The 17117-nt window shown below is 50.7% G+C and overlaps 7 protein-coding genes across 7 annotated transcripts; 5 read left to right on the top strand and 2 right to left on the bottom strand.

Moving 5' to 3' along the window:
• Positions 1-817: 817 nt before the first annotated feature.
• On the top strand, positions 818-1893 carry BDQ94DRAFT_176143 (uncharacterized protein; the record flags this gene model as incomplete). Its single annotated transcript, XM_026772625.1, has 3 exons — positions 818-856; positions 907-978; positions 1033-1893. The coding sequence occupies 3 exons, from the start codon at positions 818-820 to the stop codon at positions 1891-1893; spliced, it is 972 nt and encodes a 323-aa protein (XP_026619807.1).
• Positions 1894-6467: 4574 nt separating this feature from the next.
• BDQ94DRAFT_176141 (uncharacterized protein) lies at positions 6468-7847 on the top strand (the record flags this gene model as incomplete). Its single annotated transcript, XM_026772624.1, has 3 exons — positions 6468-6626; positions 6689-7143; positions 7526-7847. The coding sequence occupies 3 exons, from the start codon at positions 6468-6470 to the stop codon at positions 7845-7847; spliced, it is 936 nt and encodes a 311-aa protein (XP_026619806.1).
• A 516-nt stretch (positions 7848-8363) lies between these two features.
• On the bottom strand, positions 8364-8972 carry BDQ94DRAFT_186152 (uncharacterized protein; the record flags this gene model as incomplete). Its single annotated transcript, XM_026775069.1, has 3 exons — positions 8364-8473; positions 8526-8813; positions 8885-8972. 3 exons carry the CDS (start codon positions 8970-8972, stop codon positions 8364-8366), a joined length of 486 nt encoding a protein of 161 aa, XP_026619805.1.
• A 554-nt stretch (positions 8973-9526) lies between these two features.
• Positions 9527-10019, top strand: BDQ94DRAFT_164191 (uncharacterized protein; the record flags this gene model as incomplete). Its single annotated transcript, XM_026769942.1, has 2 exons — positions 9527-9779; positions 9865-10019. The coding sequence occupies 2 exons, from the start codon at positions 9527-9529 to the stop codon at positions 10017-10019; spliced, it is 408 nt and encodes a 135-aa protein (XP_026619804.1).
• Positions 10020-14222: 4203 nt separating this feature from the next.
• Positions 14223-14485, bottom strand: BDQ94DRAFT_154983 (uncharacterized protein). The gene has a single exon (XM_026768391.1). It carries the CDS (start codon positions 14456-14458, stop codon positions 14288-14290), a length of 171 nt encoding a protein of 56 aa, XP_026619803.1. The 5' UTR covers positions 14459-14485; the 3' UTR covers positions 14223-14287.
• A 671-nt stretch (positions 14486-15156) lies between these two features.
• On the top strand, positions 15157-15491 carry BDQ94DRAFT_154982 (uncharacterized protein). Its single transcript, XM_026768390.1, has one exon. The coding sequence runs from the start codon at positions 15311-15313 to the stop codon at positions 15464-15466; it is 156 nt and encodes a 51-aa protein (XP_026619802.1). The 5' UTR covers positions 15157-15310; the 3' UTR covers positions 15467-15491.
• A 37-nt stretch (positions 15492-15528) lies between these two features.
• On the top strand, positions 15529-16455 carry BDQ94DRAFT_176139 (HMG-box domain-containing protein; the record flags this gene model as incomplete). Its single annotated transcript, XM_026772623.1, has 2 exons — positions 15529-15607; positions 15662-16455. 2 exons carry the CDS (start codon positions 15529-15531, stop codon positions 16453-16455), a joined length of 873 nt encoding a protein of 290 aa, XP_026619801.1.
• Between the last annotated feature and the right edge of the window lie 662 nt (positions 16456-17117).

Here is a 17117-nt window from a genome sequence, read left to right as displayed (position 1 = left end):
GACCCACATCATCCGGTCAAAATCCCTTCCTCGTTTTGGCAGGTTGCTTTAAAAGTGCGTGCTTACGGGCTGATCTTAACCTCCGCCTGTTGGAGCGATCGACTCGTCTCTACTAGTAAGAAAAGATGAACCGGTCCCGAAAATTTAAATTCGTCCTTGCCTGCAGACGACACTTCATGAGAAGTCTAAATTGGCCCTGTAGTTGCATTGAGTCAGACAAAGCTTGAGTGCGGTTGTGAAAGTCCAGTACATCGCTCTGATGGCGCCCAGACATGCAAAGACAGTCAGCCCGGTAGAATTCGGGTTGTCTGATGGGTTGTAAGAGCCAGACACATCGATCCCGAAATGATATGGGGTCACTTTGGTTGGAAAGCTGACAAGCATTAGACTGACGGCTGCACCTAGTAAGGCCAGATAACGCTGGCGATCCTCGGTTCTCTTCGACTCTACGGTTAAATCATATCGGACCCCTGGATTGTCAGAGACCACTGCAAATGATTGATACAACAACCGAAAACCCCCCCCGTCTACCTTTAACTCTCGTGGGAGGGAGCATCTCTGAGTCTGAACCCTTCAATCCCTGTTCGATAGGAGAAAGTACCGATGAACAGGTTTCGCACTATTGGATTGCTCTAACAGGGGTTCTTACGCCTAGTGCGACGAACCGCATCTCCGGGTCAACGACCGTGTGGCAACATGTTTTCCCCAGCCGTTCATCATTCCGTCTTTTCAGTGACTGCTTCTTCCTATTTGAGCTTCGAGACATCTGGTACTGAAACCTGCTCCTTGAAGCCAGACTTTGGCAATTCATGGGACAATGCAGGCTGAACTGAAGCAAAAAATCGAGGAGAAAACGGTCAGCTACAGCTACACTGGATGTTTTGAATATCACTAATTTAATCGCAGCGGGTTTTCAACCGAGCTCTGGATGAACTGCATAACGACCAGGGAAGTCGGGAAAGTGTGACCGAGTCTGTGGTAACAGATGTTCTTCATAATATTAGATCAATTCCCAGACTAAACGTTCTCTAGCTCGAGTTGATTAACGTGGTTTGGCCGATATCAGCACAAGAAGGGCATGATTTGACCAGCCTTCGCCAAGTTATCCATTATGTCTCGAACCTACTTCGCCCCGCTGACGAGGACGAGTTGCTGCCATCCCGCTCGAACCCCTCGCTGACGTGCAATAGCGTTGATATGCTGTCGCCCGCTCACTTGTCATATGTGGAGAGAGATGGCGCGGAGCACACGACCGCACGCGGAAAGAGCCCTCTAGATCAAGTGGATGGTCTTCAGACGGGCCAAGTGGAGACAGATCTCCTGAACATGGCTATTTCATCTAGCGACCTTGCGGCCATCTTCCCAGAAGACTTCTATGAACATATGCTTAATGAAAATCTAAACTTGGCGTCTCAAAACTCTCAACCTCAGGGCTTTGGGACATTGATGGCAATGGCTGACAATATGGAAGACTCGGGCCTCGATTCACTTATGCCAGGGGATGATCTTTCGTTGCTTTCACAGCTGACTCCTCCGTTGGATATCAGTATGAGCATAGGCTTACAACCATATACGTCCGAGTTCTGGGAGGCATGGTTGGCTGAGTTACTTTCAATGGCCTGTCCTGACTCGCCCGCAGGTCTGGGGGCTTCCAATGCAGACCTGAGCAATGAGTTTTCCCAAAGCTTGAATGGGCTGGTGCCTGTCACACCTGACCTGTATGATCATCTTGATGAGAGCGAGGTCTCCCCAGGACTATCTGCTTCCAGTGCCCCAACGTCAACCAGGATTGCGACCAATGTGGACGACATTGCCACTGGCCTAGAGAACAAGGATTCGGAGCCTGAGTTGCTTGAGCAGATAGCCAGATTGGATAGCTTTCCAACCGCATAGGCTACGTTCAAGGGTGATTACGTCATCGCTCTACTCCGAGAGTTGATAGGCGCTGACCAGCCGATCGGGGAGGCGACAGTGCAGTACGTTGCATGCAGGTTGACGGTGATACAAAGACACTCCTGAAACTTAGATAGAGAGATGCGCGGAGCTTAGAGGACTGAGTGCCTACACCGCTCCCGCTTATTGATAATGGTTGACGAATCCAATAATTACTCGTTTGTGGAAATCCAACCCCAAGGAGACCGTATGATTCCTTACGAGCGCAGAAGCACTGCGCTCCCGGAATACTACAAGGCCTGCGCTAGTTGCCGCAGGATTGGGGAATACGTCACTCGACTACTGTACCAAGGAAGGAGGATAGCACCGCAGTGGGATATCCCGATCAAGGCATATCGAGAGGAGCCATCGATGGGTCCGGGTACGTTGGATTACCTGCTGGTTACTGGTTGAGCCTTGCCCGTGATAGTCTGCACGATCCAAGAGTCGCGGGAAGCAGCAATTGCTTGCTTTGTCTTAGCTGTTCGGTTGGTATATCGTTTGGGATTGGAACTGTCTAATCAGGTCTACTCGGGTGTTGAAGACATGGCTGATGAACAGATGATGAGGCTCAATTGGACATCCGTGCCACCTTAGATTTGAAAAAAAGGGCCATCATGTAGCGCGATATGCCTCAGGGTTCAGGCAGGCCACAGATTCAACTATTCTGGACAAGGACAACAATAGGAGAAGAACGACAGGCTAGCTACGATAAACAACTCTGAAAGAGCAAACAGTCAATGAAGCGACTAGCCTACGGCGCGAAAAGAAAGGGGGGCAGGGAGAGATAGAAAGAAAGTAAAACAAAACAGCTCTGCCTAAAAAGCACAGAAGGCTATACAGCAAGACAAGGAAAATCGAGCAGATCTAGAGACTCCACTGGCTCAGCCCCAGCCTTGCGAGACCCTTCCGTAGGAACCACCATGCTGCAGTACTGGGTCCAAAATTGGATACAGACACGCAAAGTGCTCCACATAACTTAGTGTTGAGAATCATAGGCGTTATTATGACGTTGCGTGGCATAAAGGCCTCCCATTCCCACCCTATCTGGTAACCCTAAAGGAGGCGGGGAGACGGCCAGCGCGACTATGGTGACTGCATGGGATAGTGTTGTATCGGGGAAAACAAAGATTTCACGCCATGCATTCTTCCCACGGCACTGAGCTGAAAATGGGTTTGAGAAGATAAACGGTAAATGGACTGGTCCCCACGCACGAACTTGTGCGTCGCAAGGCAGCGCTAACTGCGATCCAGCTCCCATGTCACACAAGGATATGCCGATCACCCTGTGACGGAATAGCCTAAACACACGCTGGAGCTTCGATGGGCACAGAGTACAGCATTGGTTGGGGATATTCAGCAGGGGGTGACAGACACCTCGCGTCTCACTCGCGGACGTGGAGACCCACTTCACCCAACCCAGAGAAGTATCTCTGGTCAACTGCACAGCTGATTTCCCCAACCGCCAACGCCGCAGACGGTCGGGTGTGCTCTAGTGTGGAAGTTCTCTTTGACAACTGATCCCTTTCTCTCGGGATCAACAGAGCAGATTGCTCTCGCTCTCCAGCAGCTGGTACATTAGCGCGGTACAAAACAGTGATTTCCGGGCAATGTAACGCAGGACTGTCCCATTGCTATCCTCCCCGCTTGGGATGACCGATGTTCCACTATATTCTCGAAGAACAGATCTGACCGACGAGCTTTGTCATGAGGGTCGAATACCTCTACTGCGATGCAGCTCACTCTTAGTGCAGGCACATATTCTTTTTCTTGACTCCTCATGTGTTCTTCCAGCTTATCATAGCTCTCCGTCAGCTCAAAATTTCGTATGACATTGCACGGTAGCGTTTTATAGATAGAATTTACCCAACTTTAGTCTCAAGCCTGGATAATACGGCTCAACACCTCTCTAAGGGCAATGGCAGCTGTGTTTGGAATGCTATGGGACGGGACTTATTCGCTGGTCAATGGCCTGGGACTGCTTTCACACGAGCTCCAAATGGGCGCTAACTTCGAGACCATGGTTCCAAGCATGGACCGACCAGGAGCTGAGTGTGACCTTGACGGTCCTGTGGCAGTATAAAGTAATCGACCTTGAAAGTTGTCAAACTAAGTGCGATCAGTTTAAGTAGCCTGTACGCGGCCCGTAACTATTGGGGCTGAAATCCCTGGCTTGCGTTTCCCAGCTATCAGAAGACGGAAAATTCGTCGATGGATACGATAAAGAAACCCTTGGCGCAAGCAGGTGAAACAGTAAAATGATACAGGCTACCTAGAATCTGACCCTCACCCTCTTACGGCATCCTAAAGAAGAGCCCAGTGATACCCGCGCTGGAACCCGCAAGAGATGTTCTCAACCGAATACATTGGATTCAGAATTGTTCTGATATCGATTGGTTTGTTCCGACTCTCAACCGGCGTAGAGCATTGAACTCACTCTCGTCTCTTGGCCTTATGTTCATCCGAAAACATTGATTTGCTTGATCGAAGTAAAGACATTCACTTCCCGGATCTGCGGGCGGCATTGTTTGAGGTCGCCGCAGGTGTACTCCACGTGCGGAAAGAGAGGGGAGACGGCGACTCAGCCAGAGGTGTAATTATGGATGACCGTAAAATGCATTCCTTATCAACCGTGGGGCCTGAGAGCATGATAGAGGCATACGTGGAGGTGTCTTCGGATTGCATAAGGGGAAATAGGATGCCGGGCCGGTTCCAGGTCTGGAACTCGGGAATCCCATATAAAGAAGGTAACAGTGAACCGCGAGAGTTCTTCTCGGGGTAATGTCTCGTCGCTGCACTGCAGGTTAGTCATTCTCATGTCAGACAAGTCCTTGTCTTTGAATCGAGTTACCGATCCCCGGAGCAAGCAGGTGGGCAAATTGAAGACCTCTAAAAATCGGCTAGAGATTGCCCTTGAGCAAAAATTATGCTGTGGTCCTCTCCGGTTTCCCTTCGCGAGGAAATTCCAGGTCGACCTCCTGCCGATATGGCAACAACTTTAGTCATTCTGGTCGACAGCACTGTATTCCGTATACGTCCGAGTGATGTCAAACTCCTGGCCCTGTTCGATACTGTCAAAGGCACAATCATCAATGCAAGGGACCTTGGTTGATTGAGAGGGTGCTGGCCCGTCAGGGTCACGTTGGTTCCGGACCGCGCCTTCAACTAAAGGCCAGTTCTGCTCATTGCGGCAATATGAACTGGCTGCATGGAGTCTGGTTAGCAATTAGACCCCAAATAAGGAAAACATCAAAAGTTCTGTAGTCCTGTTGACATTTGACCGCTCTGGGCGAGGAACTAGCCCAGGGCATTTTGACCCGCAGCAAAGCAGGTTGTCGCAGACCTTAACCATTACTGTGTTTCACGTTGTCTTGCAACGAACGTGCACGGTTCTTCTTAGATTTCTGAAGGATCACGCCGCTCGGAAAGCGGTTGTATCAATTGATGCTGCCCATTCAACAGTTTTTGCTTGTGTGGTTCGGTTATTCCCAAGTAGTCTCCGCTGAACTACTAAGACGTAAACCTTTATTTGTCCTAAGCTTCGTCTGTTATGTACTTGTGTGTGTACGCCCATTGGCCAGCCGCACGGTCCCACGGCTCGCGCGCACCATGCCTCTCCCTATGCCCACGCATATGGTTTCGTCCCAGTCAGCCCATTTCTGATTGACGGCCTCAAATTAACGAGCATGTGCCTGGACATGCTGGGTCAATCCGGAAAGGAGATGGGGAATTTGCCCTTCTTATAACGGTCATCATGTGCACCTGAGCATTTTGTTGGACAAATCGCACTCAAGGATGGCTGGATACAGTACCGTGCGCGGCACTTGATGACAGTTCAAACTTTCTCGATAGGAGATCTCTCAACCATGAGGTAACCAAGCGTTCTAGATAGACGAAACGGGTATTCGCGTGACCGGTAGGTCTGAAGTGGGCATTGGCAAGACACGAGATTCCCCACCGGTGGTCGCTGGTGCTTAGAGGTCAATTTGTGACACAGAATGCCCGATCAGGTCGGGAGATTCTCAGTGCACGTCAAAACTTGAATCTCCAGTTCTGCTTTTTATCTAACTAGCAGCATAGTTCAATTCCACATGAAAGAGGTTTCGACCAAGCTGGACGCGATTTTGCGCTTTTCAATTCATGTCCGTGGCCGATTAAGCTGTCTGATCGAGATCTGAAATAGGACCTGGTGGGGGAGCTGGATGACCTGCATGCCAGGAGTAGGACAATGTGGCGGATGAGAAAAAGGTTGAAGGGAAAGAGTAAGGATAAGTCAAAAGATGGTGGTAATATGGGAAGAATGAGGGAGCGTTCACCGAGGAGACGTGGTCAAGTTGCCATACTGTATTTTCTAAGAGCAATTACGTGCCTTGACAATCTGTAGGGCCTCTGTTCAGTATTTGTCCAGGCGCGCATGTATTTCCGCCAGCCTGTTGCTGGCTGTGACTCCGACCAATTCTCCCTTCAGCACGCCGCTCTACGGCACACTTGTACCTTCCACACTCCTCTTCTGTTAGCTCTGGTACCTTTCATGAATGCCAAAAGTCACAACCAGGCCGCGGGCGAGGATTCGCGCAACCACCCGGAAGACCGAGAGTCACAGTGGTGTTTCCGACACAGGATCCATCCAAACAAAGGAGCCCGTCGCGCGGCCTCCCCAGCAGCCTCTGCGCTCCCTTAGACGTCCATACATGGTAAGCCGTCATGTACGGTTGCCGGGGCCTGTTTTTTTTAGCTGACTTCACTCGCCCATTAGCGGCCACAGATATCCGGTTCTGGTTCGCGAGACGTTCCTTCTGCCAGCTCATCGGAGAACCACGGGGCCTGTTTGGCTACGGTCGAAACGTTGGAGCGGGAAAATGAAGCATTGAGAAGGGACAAGAAGACACTGTCGGAGCGCCTTGAAAGCGCTGAAAGTGGCATGCAGGAATTGATGAACAACCAGCATCGGTGCAGACAAGGGTTCTCTGAGCGGCAGGCGACTCAACAACTGGTGGATGAAATGCAGCATACCGTTGCAGGTTGGCACCAGCGGCTTCGGAGCCCGGCTGGTTTACCAGAACGTGTGGATCCAGCCGCCTGGACTACTGGCCTACCGGCAACGACAGCGGTACCGGACATGTGGCCTACTCAGGAGGATGAAAGGGGTGCATTTGGCGATGATCATGATGTGGTACCCGACTCTGGTCACTTCGCGCAGCTTTTCCAGTTGTAGTTGCTCTGCCATAGTAATTGATTATCTTCTGAGATGCGCACAAGTATACCGATCGACAACCATAGTACATACAGACTTTGTCACGCAGTGCACATTCTGGTCTCGCTAAAGCTGACTAAGGGCACTTTTGACACGGAGAATTGCCTCTGCATTGGCAGAAGGACAGGGTGATGCTGGATCGAGAGCGGCACTCTCGAACCTCGCATAGATGAGCAATTAGTTGTGAAACTCTCGACGGAGCCATTCCGTTGTCAGCAATCTGGAGGAAGAAAACAACTATTGATGTAGCGTCCAGCATCTGCAGTCATGGACTTGAGATCTCTCCTGTTCCTTCTCTCTCGACCCCCGCGAGGAGAGACCAACTAAACCTTCTGCAAGACATCAGCTACTGGAGATCATATTGATCGGCCATCAGATTGCGCTAGCTTGGCGGAGAACCATGGCCCTGGGGACGACCCACGTGCGGCTTCAGAATGTCAAGAACAAAAACAGGGGGATAAAGGAAAGGAAAACCCATATTCGCTGCAAGACACCTTGGAAGAGAGTTAGCGACAGTGAAAACCGCCAAGAAGACGAGAACTGGTTCTTCTGCACATGCCTCAAAATCTTCAACAATCTTCCTGCCGTGTCGGTCGACGTGTCCGATGATCTAAACACGCAGCACGAATTCGAGCCCGAAATCAGCCCAATGGGAAGCTGATGCATCGCCCTGGGAGTACACAAGCCGCAGGAGGGCCTGCCTGGCTCATGAAGGGAAGCTCGAGCCAGTGAAGATTGGGACTATCGCATGCACCTTCCGGGCATGTGTCCCATTATCATAGTGGATCCATGAGGTTCCAAGTTGCACCGTTTCTACGTGACTATTTCCATTCGCACGTTCATTGTGTCTTGCCAATAAAGCTAGACCTTCGTTGAGAATGTGTTTGGTGGACGTGGTATTACTTGCTCACGGGAGCAGGCTAGTGGAGCTGCGCGAGACCACAGAGGAAAAAAGAAGTTATATTATTGCAGCTGTATAACCGGACTTTATATCATCAAGTTCCAAAAGTGTGGCCTTTCTTGTATATCACAAATGGTACGGATAGAGCGGGGCCGTTCCCCCACTGGCCTGCACGCCCAATCCCTCCAGGTGAAAGTTCCATATATTATAATCGATGAGGTAACGCACATCGCCATCGTAGCAGCGGGAGTCGATGACTGTGTCCGTCAGGTAGTATTAGCTCTCCAAGATAAATACCTGCTCAATCGGAACAGCTTCTGAAGCAGCCATACGCGGGCTGTTGGGTGGCGTCTTCGGGTGGAAGTCGGCAAGTAAATTCTCGGAGTCTGCTTCTAGCTATTAGTGAATGATGTTCTGGATGTTGTCTCTCGCGCATACCCATGTTTCTGAAAGCAGCGTGGGGTCCTAACATAAGCAAATGCGCACGTGCCTTGAGTTCCCCTTCGCATGCATGAGTCATGACCATAGAGCCACACTTGGCTTGGAGAGTGCTTGCCAGTTGATGTGGATCCAGAAGGAACGAGGGGCTGCCGATTGAAAGTGCGCTTTTGACAGCCGTCTGACAACAGGTTCCTTTGGGCACACTGCTTGAAAGTTTCTCGCATGTTGTATTGTTCTCACCCATTGTCGAAACGAGTTGGAAGAAATCGCCAGCAGATGTAAAAGCTCGATCGCTGAAAATCCCAACTGATGATGCAACAATATAGGCACGAGGGCAGTGAGCGTAGAGTAAGTACTGGCAAGTGAAGAGCGGGGCTCAGACGGCCCTTTAAATGCTTTCCTGTGTGTGCTATTGCCCTGATAGCATACGCCAGTGGTTATCATTGCCGTATTTAGCTTTACCTAACTTACCCAACAAGCAGTGGGTTATCCAAGAGAGACAGTAGCTGACTCTAGCCGAGCGCTGTTTGCAACTAAATGGTCTGCGATCTTCCGTATCTTCCCTTGACTAGAGTCATTCCATGTATACATCCCCCTTTTTTGGATTAGTGTTGTGATTTGCGTGAGAACAACGGCGCTGGAAATCCAGCCGCTTCAGGAACCATGGGCAGACTACCAAAAACCAAACAGACCTACCACCAGCTGGGTTTCAACACGGTGAGGTACAAGTTGCCCACCTAAGTGAAACGTAAGATACTCCCTCTGGAATCGACGACCCGTGTATGCCTCCAGACCTTGCATTCTACGGTGATGAAATCCAATTGTCTGAGCAATACACGGCCTGGGATACCGCCCTGAAAGGTCCGGTGGTCACATCTGCTTCGATATATTAGTCCACGTTTTGTCTATAGCACGCTTTTCACTTCCTGTTGCGTCTTTGGATTTAGCATACACTTGGACTGATCTTTCCAATCTCAAATTGTGTCTTTCATTCCGACATGCACGGAACTAGCCCACCCCAGTATCAGTGGCTACAGGCTCTACGGACCACGTTAGGGCTTCAGACGTCGCACCCTGTGCAGATCGGTGCCAACAGCCACACCGCGGTGGCAAAGGGACATGGAATCACAGAGCATGGTTATCTCAATTCAGCGGTCGTAGATCAATCCAGTCGAAGCCCCAACCCATTGGCGGTAAACAGCGATGGAGATTGTGGCCAAGGGCAGGCCTTCGCTCTTCTAAACGAGCACAGTTCTACGGATCCCCGAATCTGCTTCAAAGAACTACATAACATGACCTGACGCCATATCCAAGCTGTCTGAACGGGTGGAGTAAGTGTACGACCCCGTTCTATCTACAAGGCTGACGCAGATCAGCGCTTCAGAGTCCAGCATGCGGGAACAGAAGCAGTGGAATCAGGATTTGGGGAGACCGTGGACCCGACTCAAATGGTCCTCGGTTCCAACGCGCGGCAAGGACACCAGCTCCTGACAGCCGAGGATATCCGTCGCTGGAGAGACGCTTGATGAACTGTAAGTTCTGCTCTCGTCTTAACACCGTGGTTTGGTTGGAACGGCGCATCATGGGCTAGTTCGGGATAACACTGGTAAAGATGAATAGGAGATTTCTCGAGCGAGCGTTGTCACTCAGGAGGATTCTGGAACTAGATGGCCTGATTCGCGACGAGGTAGATATTATTGCAACAAATTTCCGGCCAGGTTCTTGCCAGGTCCAGCATCTGTGCCATTTTTAGCTGTAGAAATAAAATTAGGCACAAAACATGGGAGAAAATACTCGCTTCTGCGACGAACATTCGAGGTGGAGCTGGGGGATGGGGGACGTGCGCCAAGAACCAGCCCGTGCCTGTGGCTGCACCAGGTCGCGGATCAATTTGTACTGTACGATTTTTCCGCGTGGAACACCAACGTGCCCACATCCCGCGCAAGCCAATGGTGTCGGACTGTCGCGTGAACCCACCCTCGCACCGGAAAGTGGATGTCAGGCCAATATTCCGGTGAGATCGACCTTCCGTTTTACGTGCCATAACTAAATCGTTTTGTAACCCAGGTGACCGCTGCCTAACAATAATACAAGATGACCGAGGTGCCACTGGTGTTAAGTATCTCGTGTCTCACAGCACGGAAGCAACTTCTGAACGGCCCTGGCTGGGTTTTCCACCATGCTAGGGCAAAATGCAACAGTCATACTTCTCTTTATGCCAGAAGTGTAACCTGACCATTCTACGCTCTTATCTGGACCGCGTTATAGCTTGCCATCAAGACCGACAGGCAGATGTCAATGATTCCAGACAGTCCGACCAGGAGCAGCCGCGGGAGCGAGCCACACGTATTTTCGGCCGAACTGGCAGATCCCCGATAGCTTTCAATGCGAGACGAAGGGCGTCCAGGTGTCAACACCACTGGACTCAACTAATCTGCCATCAAATCCGGTCAACTTTCGGTCTCCTGATTCAAACAATTGAAGGCACTAGACTTATCACGATGAGGATTGTTTCCAATTGATGATGCTCTTTCGGTGTCGTCCGGACAATCCTACCCCAAAGACGGGGCTGTGTAGTAGACAACGATGGCGTTAGCCGCTGTGATACCTCGATTGAAGGAGCTCTCCTGCGGCAACCGAATGGGGTTTAAGTCATCAGGTCCACTTTTCTAAAGTTTGCTCTAATGCAACTGATATAGGGCCAGAACACACGATGGCTTTCGCTCGATCGCAATCACAAGGCGTCGTGTTGGCCTTCCGTGCCATTTCAGTGCAAAAATTGCCAATTCCAAATCATCGTGCCATAGTTCCGTAGCGCGAATGGAGGCATCTTTTTGGGGCGGCAAGGCTTTGTCTTGTTTTGGGATATTGTTCCACTATCGCCCAAGCCCTATACTACGCGTTGCTCCAGCTCCTTGTTCTGCAGTCTTTGCCTTTGCGAATGGCCAGCTCTTGACTCAACGTTCCTGTGAAAACTACTCGGCGTTGTCTCCTGCAACCTCTTCTATCATTAATAAGCCTTGACAAGGAAACACGTCTGGATCTCTGAGGCTAGGAAATGCTTACCAATAATTGGGTACCGATGTCCCGGGATGACCTATCAACCTTGGTTATCTGAACCAATCACATTGTACAAAGAGTTGTGACCGGGAAAGCCCTACCTCTAGTGCCGTTCTCGGAAATTGGCATGACTATTAATTGAACTCGCCATCCCGAGTCCCAGATCTGGTGTCTTTTGGGGGAGGCGAAGTCTGCCTCGTGCCAAGCTTATTCAGTAACAAACAAGATCTGCAAAATACCGAATGCAAACCTATGTTTATATGAGAGAGAATGTTCATGTTGGCTACTGCAGGGCAACCTGGTCTGTTGATCCAAGGGTAAAGGGATAGCTGTGTGGACCACCTTCCGCCCTTTTCCGCACTGGATCACTGGTGGCTTTGGCATCTGGGCAAATCAGCTGCGCATTTGATCAATTTGACTTTGATGTTTCGGTGAAGTGGGTTTCCATTATTTCCGCAATCATAAGACACAAGCTTATGTCACCGACATGTGTTGTGTCCTCTTTCTCCTGTATCTCCCAGTCTTTGAGCCTACCGAAGCACACCGTGGGTTTAGGTATTCTGCTGAAGGTGATCGGCACATACTGGCCTGATGTAGGGGCTAGGTCTTGTTGCCGCTGCCTCACGAGGCCCCAGTACGTGCGAAATGGCCACAGAACCATGGCGACGACGTCGTAGGCAATCCATAATTGCGAGACTAACTTCAAGCCTAAATTCAACCTTGGCGCCACAGGAAGGGTGCATAGTAAGTGTTTCATTTGTCTCTCCCAATACCTATCCAGTCCCAGAACTGCATATACATGGTCATTGTTAGATATGTTCTGTTGAATCAGTAATACTAGTAGGCTTGGTCACGTACTGTTGCAAAACTCACGGAAGAAAATTGGCGGCTGAAGAAAACCGCAGGTGGTGGCGACCAACAGCATCTGATACGATTTGAGACCGTTTTATTGTGGGACAAATGGAAATGTGAATCACACATACAACGCGAATACCTATGATGGGACTGATGCTGCCCTGTGGGCCGATACTACCATATCATGGCAGTTCGAAGCAGTAACGGTAAAATGAGCTCACATGCGAGACGGACGGCGGTCCCGCTGCAGGCCGGCGAGTCCGTCTTGTCCGTAAAAGATGCAAACCTGAAACCTCGAGCAGGTCCAAAGGCTGACTAGCCCAGTGTCAATTTCAGCTAATGTCAATTTCTCTCCCACGAAATAGGTCCGGTGACATCGAGCCACAGTGCTGGCCCACTCCGGACTGCTCCCGACGTTGTCTACCATCGCCTTGCTGCAGTTCTACAATATTCTTTTTCCCCGAGAACCACATCACACATCCGCTACTTGAAGCTACCGCTGTATCCACATCCTATCCCTCCTACACCCCGCTCTGCATAAGTGGGCCTGCTGAATGGGCGCCTGGACGGTCGTTGTTGCGACTGACATGGCATGTCTCATCGCCATCAAAACATGCGTCAACTGCTTCTCTAATGCCTCGAGCTTTCGCCGCCTGCTGTTGTCCTTCTCGGTGTCTTACGGGTCCTGTGATATTAGGAACTGTGATTGGCGCCATCATACCCGGCGGTTCTACGTAGTGGACCATGGGCAGCTATCCGCCTTGCAGGATTTCCCTCTTCTACACACGATATCCGAGATGGCTAGCGCACACGCCACAATATATCCATTTATTATACTTAAATATGGAGCTCGGGAGCTTACCAGCGAAAATCAGTATATACATTGTTTAGTTCAGTTTCGAAGACTACTTTCCATTGACCGCGCAGGTGTGGCTTCTGAAGCATGGTTACAATGCTGACCGATCGGATCAGATTTAACTACCACAACCTGTATGTCTGTATCCGAGTGAATTGAACAGTTCTTGGGAAGGTTAGGCCTGATTTAACATAGCCTTTATTTGCAGATATCACAGAGCTATCCTCAATTGCTAGCGCACTCATCAGCCTATGCTTCGTGGAACACCAATGTGTCCGCGTTCCTCGCAGGCTAATAGCATCGAACAATTGCGTAGATAGCTCCTACCCATCGACAAATGGATAAAGGCCTTTCTTTCGGTGGAGCTAGCTCTCCGCTTTACTTACTATAGTAGAGCTCGTATCACGATTGAGGCGGCGGCTGACCCCCAGCGAACACAGACGGTCAAGGCGTCAGAGACGCTAAATTTTTACGTCTCACAGGAGGGACGCAGTCCCTAGGCAGCTCTAGCTTCCCCACAGTTCCAGGCGGGTCAACGGTCACACTTATTTCTGTGACAAATGTAACCTGATCGTTCTACGCTCTTGTCTGGCGGGCATTATAGCGTACTACCAAGATCGACAAGCCGATGTCCCTTTTTATTTCAGCAAAGGTCAGCCCTCAGCGGTCGTGGGAGCGGACCACAGCCTCTCCAGCCGGAATACCATATCAAGGGTAGCTTTCAGGTGACAGGGTTACGGAACCTGACTGGCTCCGCCGTCAAGGTAAGCCAAAGTCCTGCCTCTAGCGAGGAAGCTATTGAGGCACCAGATGGCGAGCATTTAATGGAGACGATCATTGGCTGTCTTTGATCACATGCCGACGTTCCTTTCACAAAGAAGAGTAACGTAGATCGCGATGGCAAAGCAGCCTGTGACACGATTCAAGGACTGCTCCAGCGACAATAAATGGAGATCTAGACCACCGGGTTCATTTGTTAAAGTTTGGTCTACTGTGACGGGTATAAGTCTAGGACGCACGATAGCTTTCGCTCGATTGCGATCGCATGGAAACGCGTTGGGGTTCGGTGCGGTCCCAGTGCTATGGTAGCCAATTCCAAATCATCGCGCCGTAGTCCCAACAAGCGTGTCCTTTTGGGGCGGCAAGGCTCCGGCGGCATTCGAAAGATCACTCCGCGATCACCCGAGTACTCATGTTCTGGGTCGCTCCTGTTGCTTGTTCTCTAGTCTTTGCCCTCGCGAACGGGCAGTTCTTGCGCCAAGCTTCCCTGTAGTACTAAAACTTCGTTGTGGTCTTCTACTTACTCTTCTATACTCAATAAGCCCTGACAGGAAACGTGTCTGGGTCTCTAAAGGCTAGGAAATGCTTATCGATAATTGGTTACCAATCTCCCGGGACGATCTATCAAACCTTGATTATCTGGATCAAATCACATTGAGGGAGGGGTGTGTGCCCAGAAGATCCTGGCCCCCATGCGGTTCCGGTGATTTACTGTGACTATCGATGGGACTGGCTATTCCGGGGTCTCAAGAATGGGGGATGCTTTCTCCGAGAGCCCTACCTTGAGGGCGAATGACTGATGGCTTTCGGAGCCCACTTGGTTCAAGCTGGAACCTATTCCCCCTTAGTTCCCTTAAAGGCATTCCAACTAGGCGAGAGTATCTTGGAGTGGGAATTGCTGTGGATGGCTCAGATTAGTGGATGCTGGAGATTAACAAGTCCTATAGCTGCTGTTCGGCATGTCTCAGTTGGGCCATCGAAGACGCCCGATAGAACCTTGTTGCCTAATTCGGCTGCTTATAAATGGCGATCTCTTTTCTTGCGGTGGGTCCACTCACACGTCGCTCTAACTATCGCCGAGTATACCGAAACAGACCCAGCCAATTTCAATCCGGAACCCTACGAACCTTTGTCCGTGACTAGTACGTCGCTACATCGCAGGGGTCCCTGGGTGCCAGTAGACCACAGTCCCACCAGTCGCGATCGGGAAGAATTCCGCTACTGGTTCAAGATGAGCAAGCGAGAATGTAGTGCCAGTGCTCAAGTTGGAATGAAAGCACTCCGATTCATGCCTACCCTCTATAAGGACCCAAAATTGCTGTTGTGGTCCATCCCTATAACAATGTGCGCTCGTTCACCACGTCATTGTTTGGTGACTGACATCTGAATCATCAATTTGCCCCCAGGGAGGGTTTTTTCGTTTAATTCTATGGAGAATGTTCAACCCATATGCAGCGATTTATCCCTCCATATCCGGTGAAACTGGGACAGAAATATCTACCTTTCTCCCAATGCTTTGCGCCTGCGCGTCAGCTGGTAGACCAGGCGTACCAACTCGGTACATGCTGATCTCTGTAGGTAGTTGACGGTACCCATGCCTGCGCGAACTCGTTCATCCCGATGGATAAGACCGAGACGGACCAGACAAAACCAGAGCCTTGGTGTCAGGACAACAGAGTCCGACGGTCGAATCGCGACGTAGCTATGACGAGGAACGGCCAAGTCGAGCACGCAACGTTGAAGCTCAATCTAGACCTGCCATGTCCACTCAGCGAATTGGCCAACGGCACGCCGCACATCCCGGTTAGAGACATGTGCGCCTGGGTCGACCGCCCGGTCGAGACACGCCACCAGGAGGCTCTACAACGGCGTGGCAGGGTTCCACGTCCGATGAATTCATTCATGCTGTACCGGCTGGCGTACAGTGATCGAGCGAAGTACTGGCTCGCCCACGATGATCATCAGGCCATCTCCATCCTCACCGGACGGAGCTGGAAGATGGAACCCCCCCACATCCGTAAGCAGTACAAGACGCTCGCGGTGATGGAGAAACAAGAGCATGCTGGAGCGCACCCGGAATATCGGTTCTCGCCGTCAAACAAGAAGAAACGATCGCGGACTGCAAGACCCAGTTCTCAGGAATTGGTGTTGCGTTCGGAGGCGTTCCCCAAAGTCAGCCGAAGTTCTCAGCCTCATGCTTGGTCTAATTTGTTGAACAATGACCGCGTCAGTGGACCCTCCACAGAACCATTCCTTGCAGAAGAGGAAACTCTCCTCAAAAGCATTCCATCGAATCCAGATAGTTTTGGACTATTGCAAAGTGCCTCCTCAGTGTGGTGGCAGGGGGACAACATACTCTCAGATGGCCTCTGCTGAGCAAGACTCCACGGGCACTCAGCCTTGCTTTCCTGTTGTCATGGGCCAGCCGGGGATACCGGACTCTGCTCGCTTCGTTCCCCAATCTGGATCCCCTGGACTCGAAGCTGTCAACTGTCAATCTGCTTTACTGCCACTGTCTGTTTTAAATGAGACTTGTAAGGTTGACGAAGAATTGCTTATGGAAGGGACGCAGCGGGTTGCGACTGTAGGCCAGTAAGTAACACATCTGGTTCTTGCGGCATATTTATCACAGATTTTGGCAATTCGTGTCGATCGCTTTGAATGCGAGGGTCCCATGTATATTATTTATTTTTGGTTATCTCGAATAGTGCGTGTATAGGCCAGTGTTTGCATATTGGGCAATGACTTCCTCGGTAGGAGGAGGAAAGGAGACCATGTCCGTGCCTAAGATGATAGCGCCTCACTTTTCTGCAGATGACCGGTTCAGAGCGACCATTCGGGAAGGCGTAGCCCAGGGGTCGTAAGAGCAACAGATCCCCGCACAACAGCCCAAGTTCCCGGAAAACGTTTATGTGCCCCTGGGAGCCAACATGGTACTCTTGGGAGCAACGCCGCTCCCCTGATGCCCGCCGTTCGTCACAGAAACAGCAAATTTACTTCCTGCCTTTTGACCATATGAAAATTATCTTGGATGCTAC

The sequence above is a fragment of the Aspergillus welwitschiae genome (assembly GCF_003344945.1).
Source record: "Aspergillus welwitschiae strain CBS 139.54b unplaced genomic scaffold BDQ94scaffold_86, whole genome shotgun sequence".
Classification (NCBI taxonomy): domain Eukaryota; kingdom Fungi; phylum Ascomycota; class Eurotiomycetes; order Eurotiales; family Aspergillaceae; genus Aspergillus; species Aspergillus welwitschiae.
The sequence above is the reverse complement of the archived record's forward strand: the minus strand, read 5'-3'. Positions and strand labels throughout refer to the sequence as shown.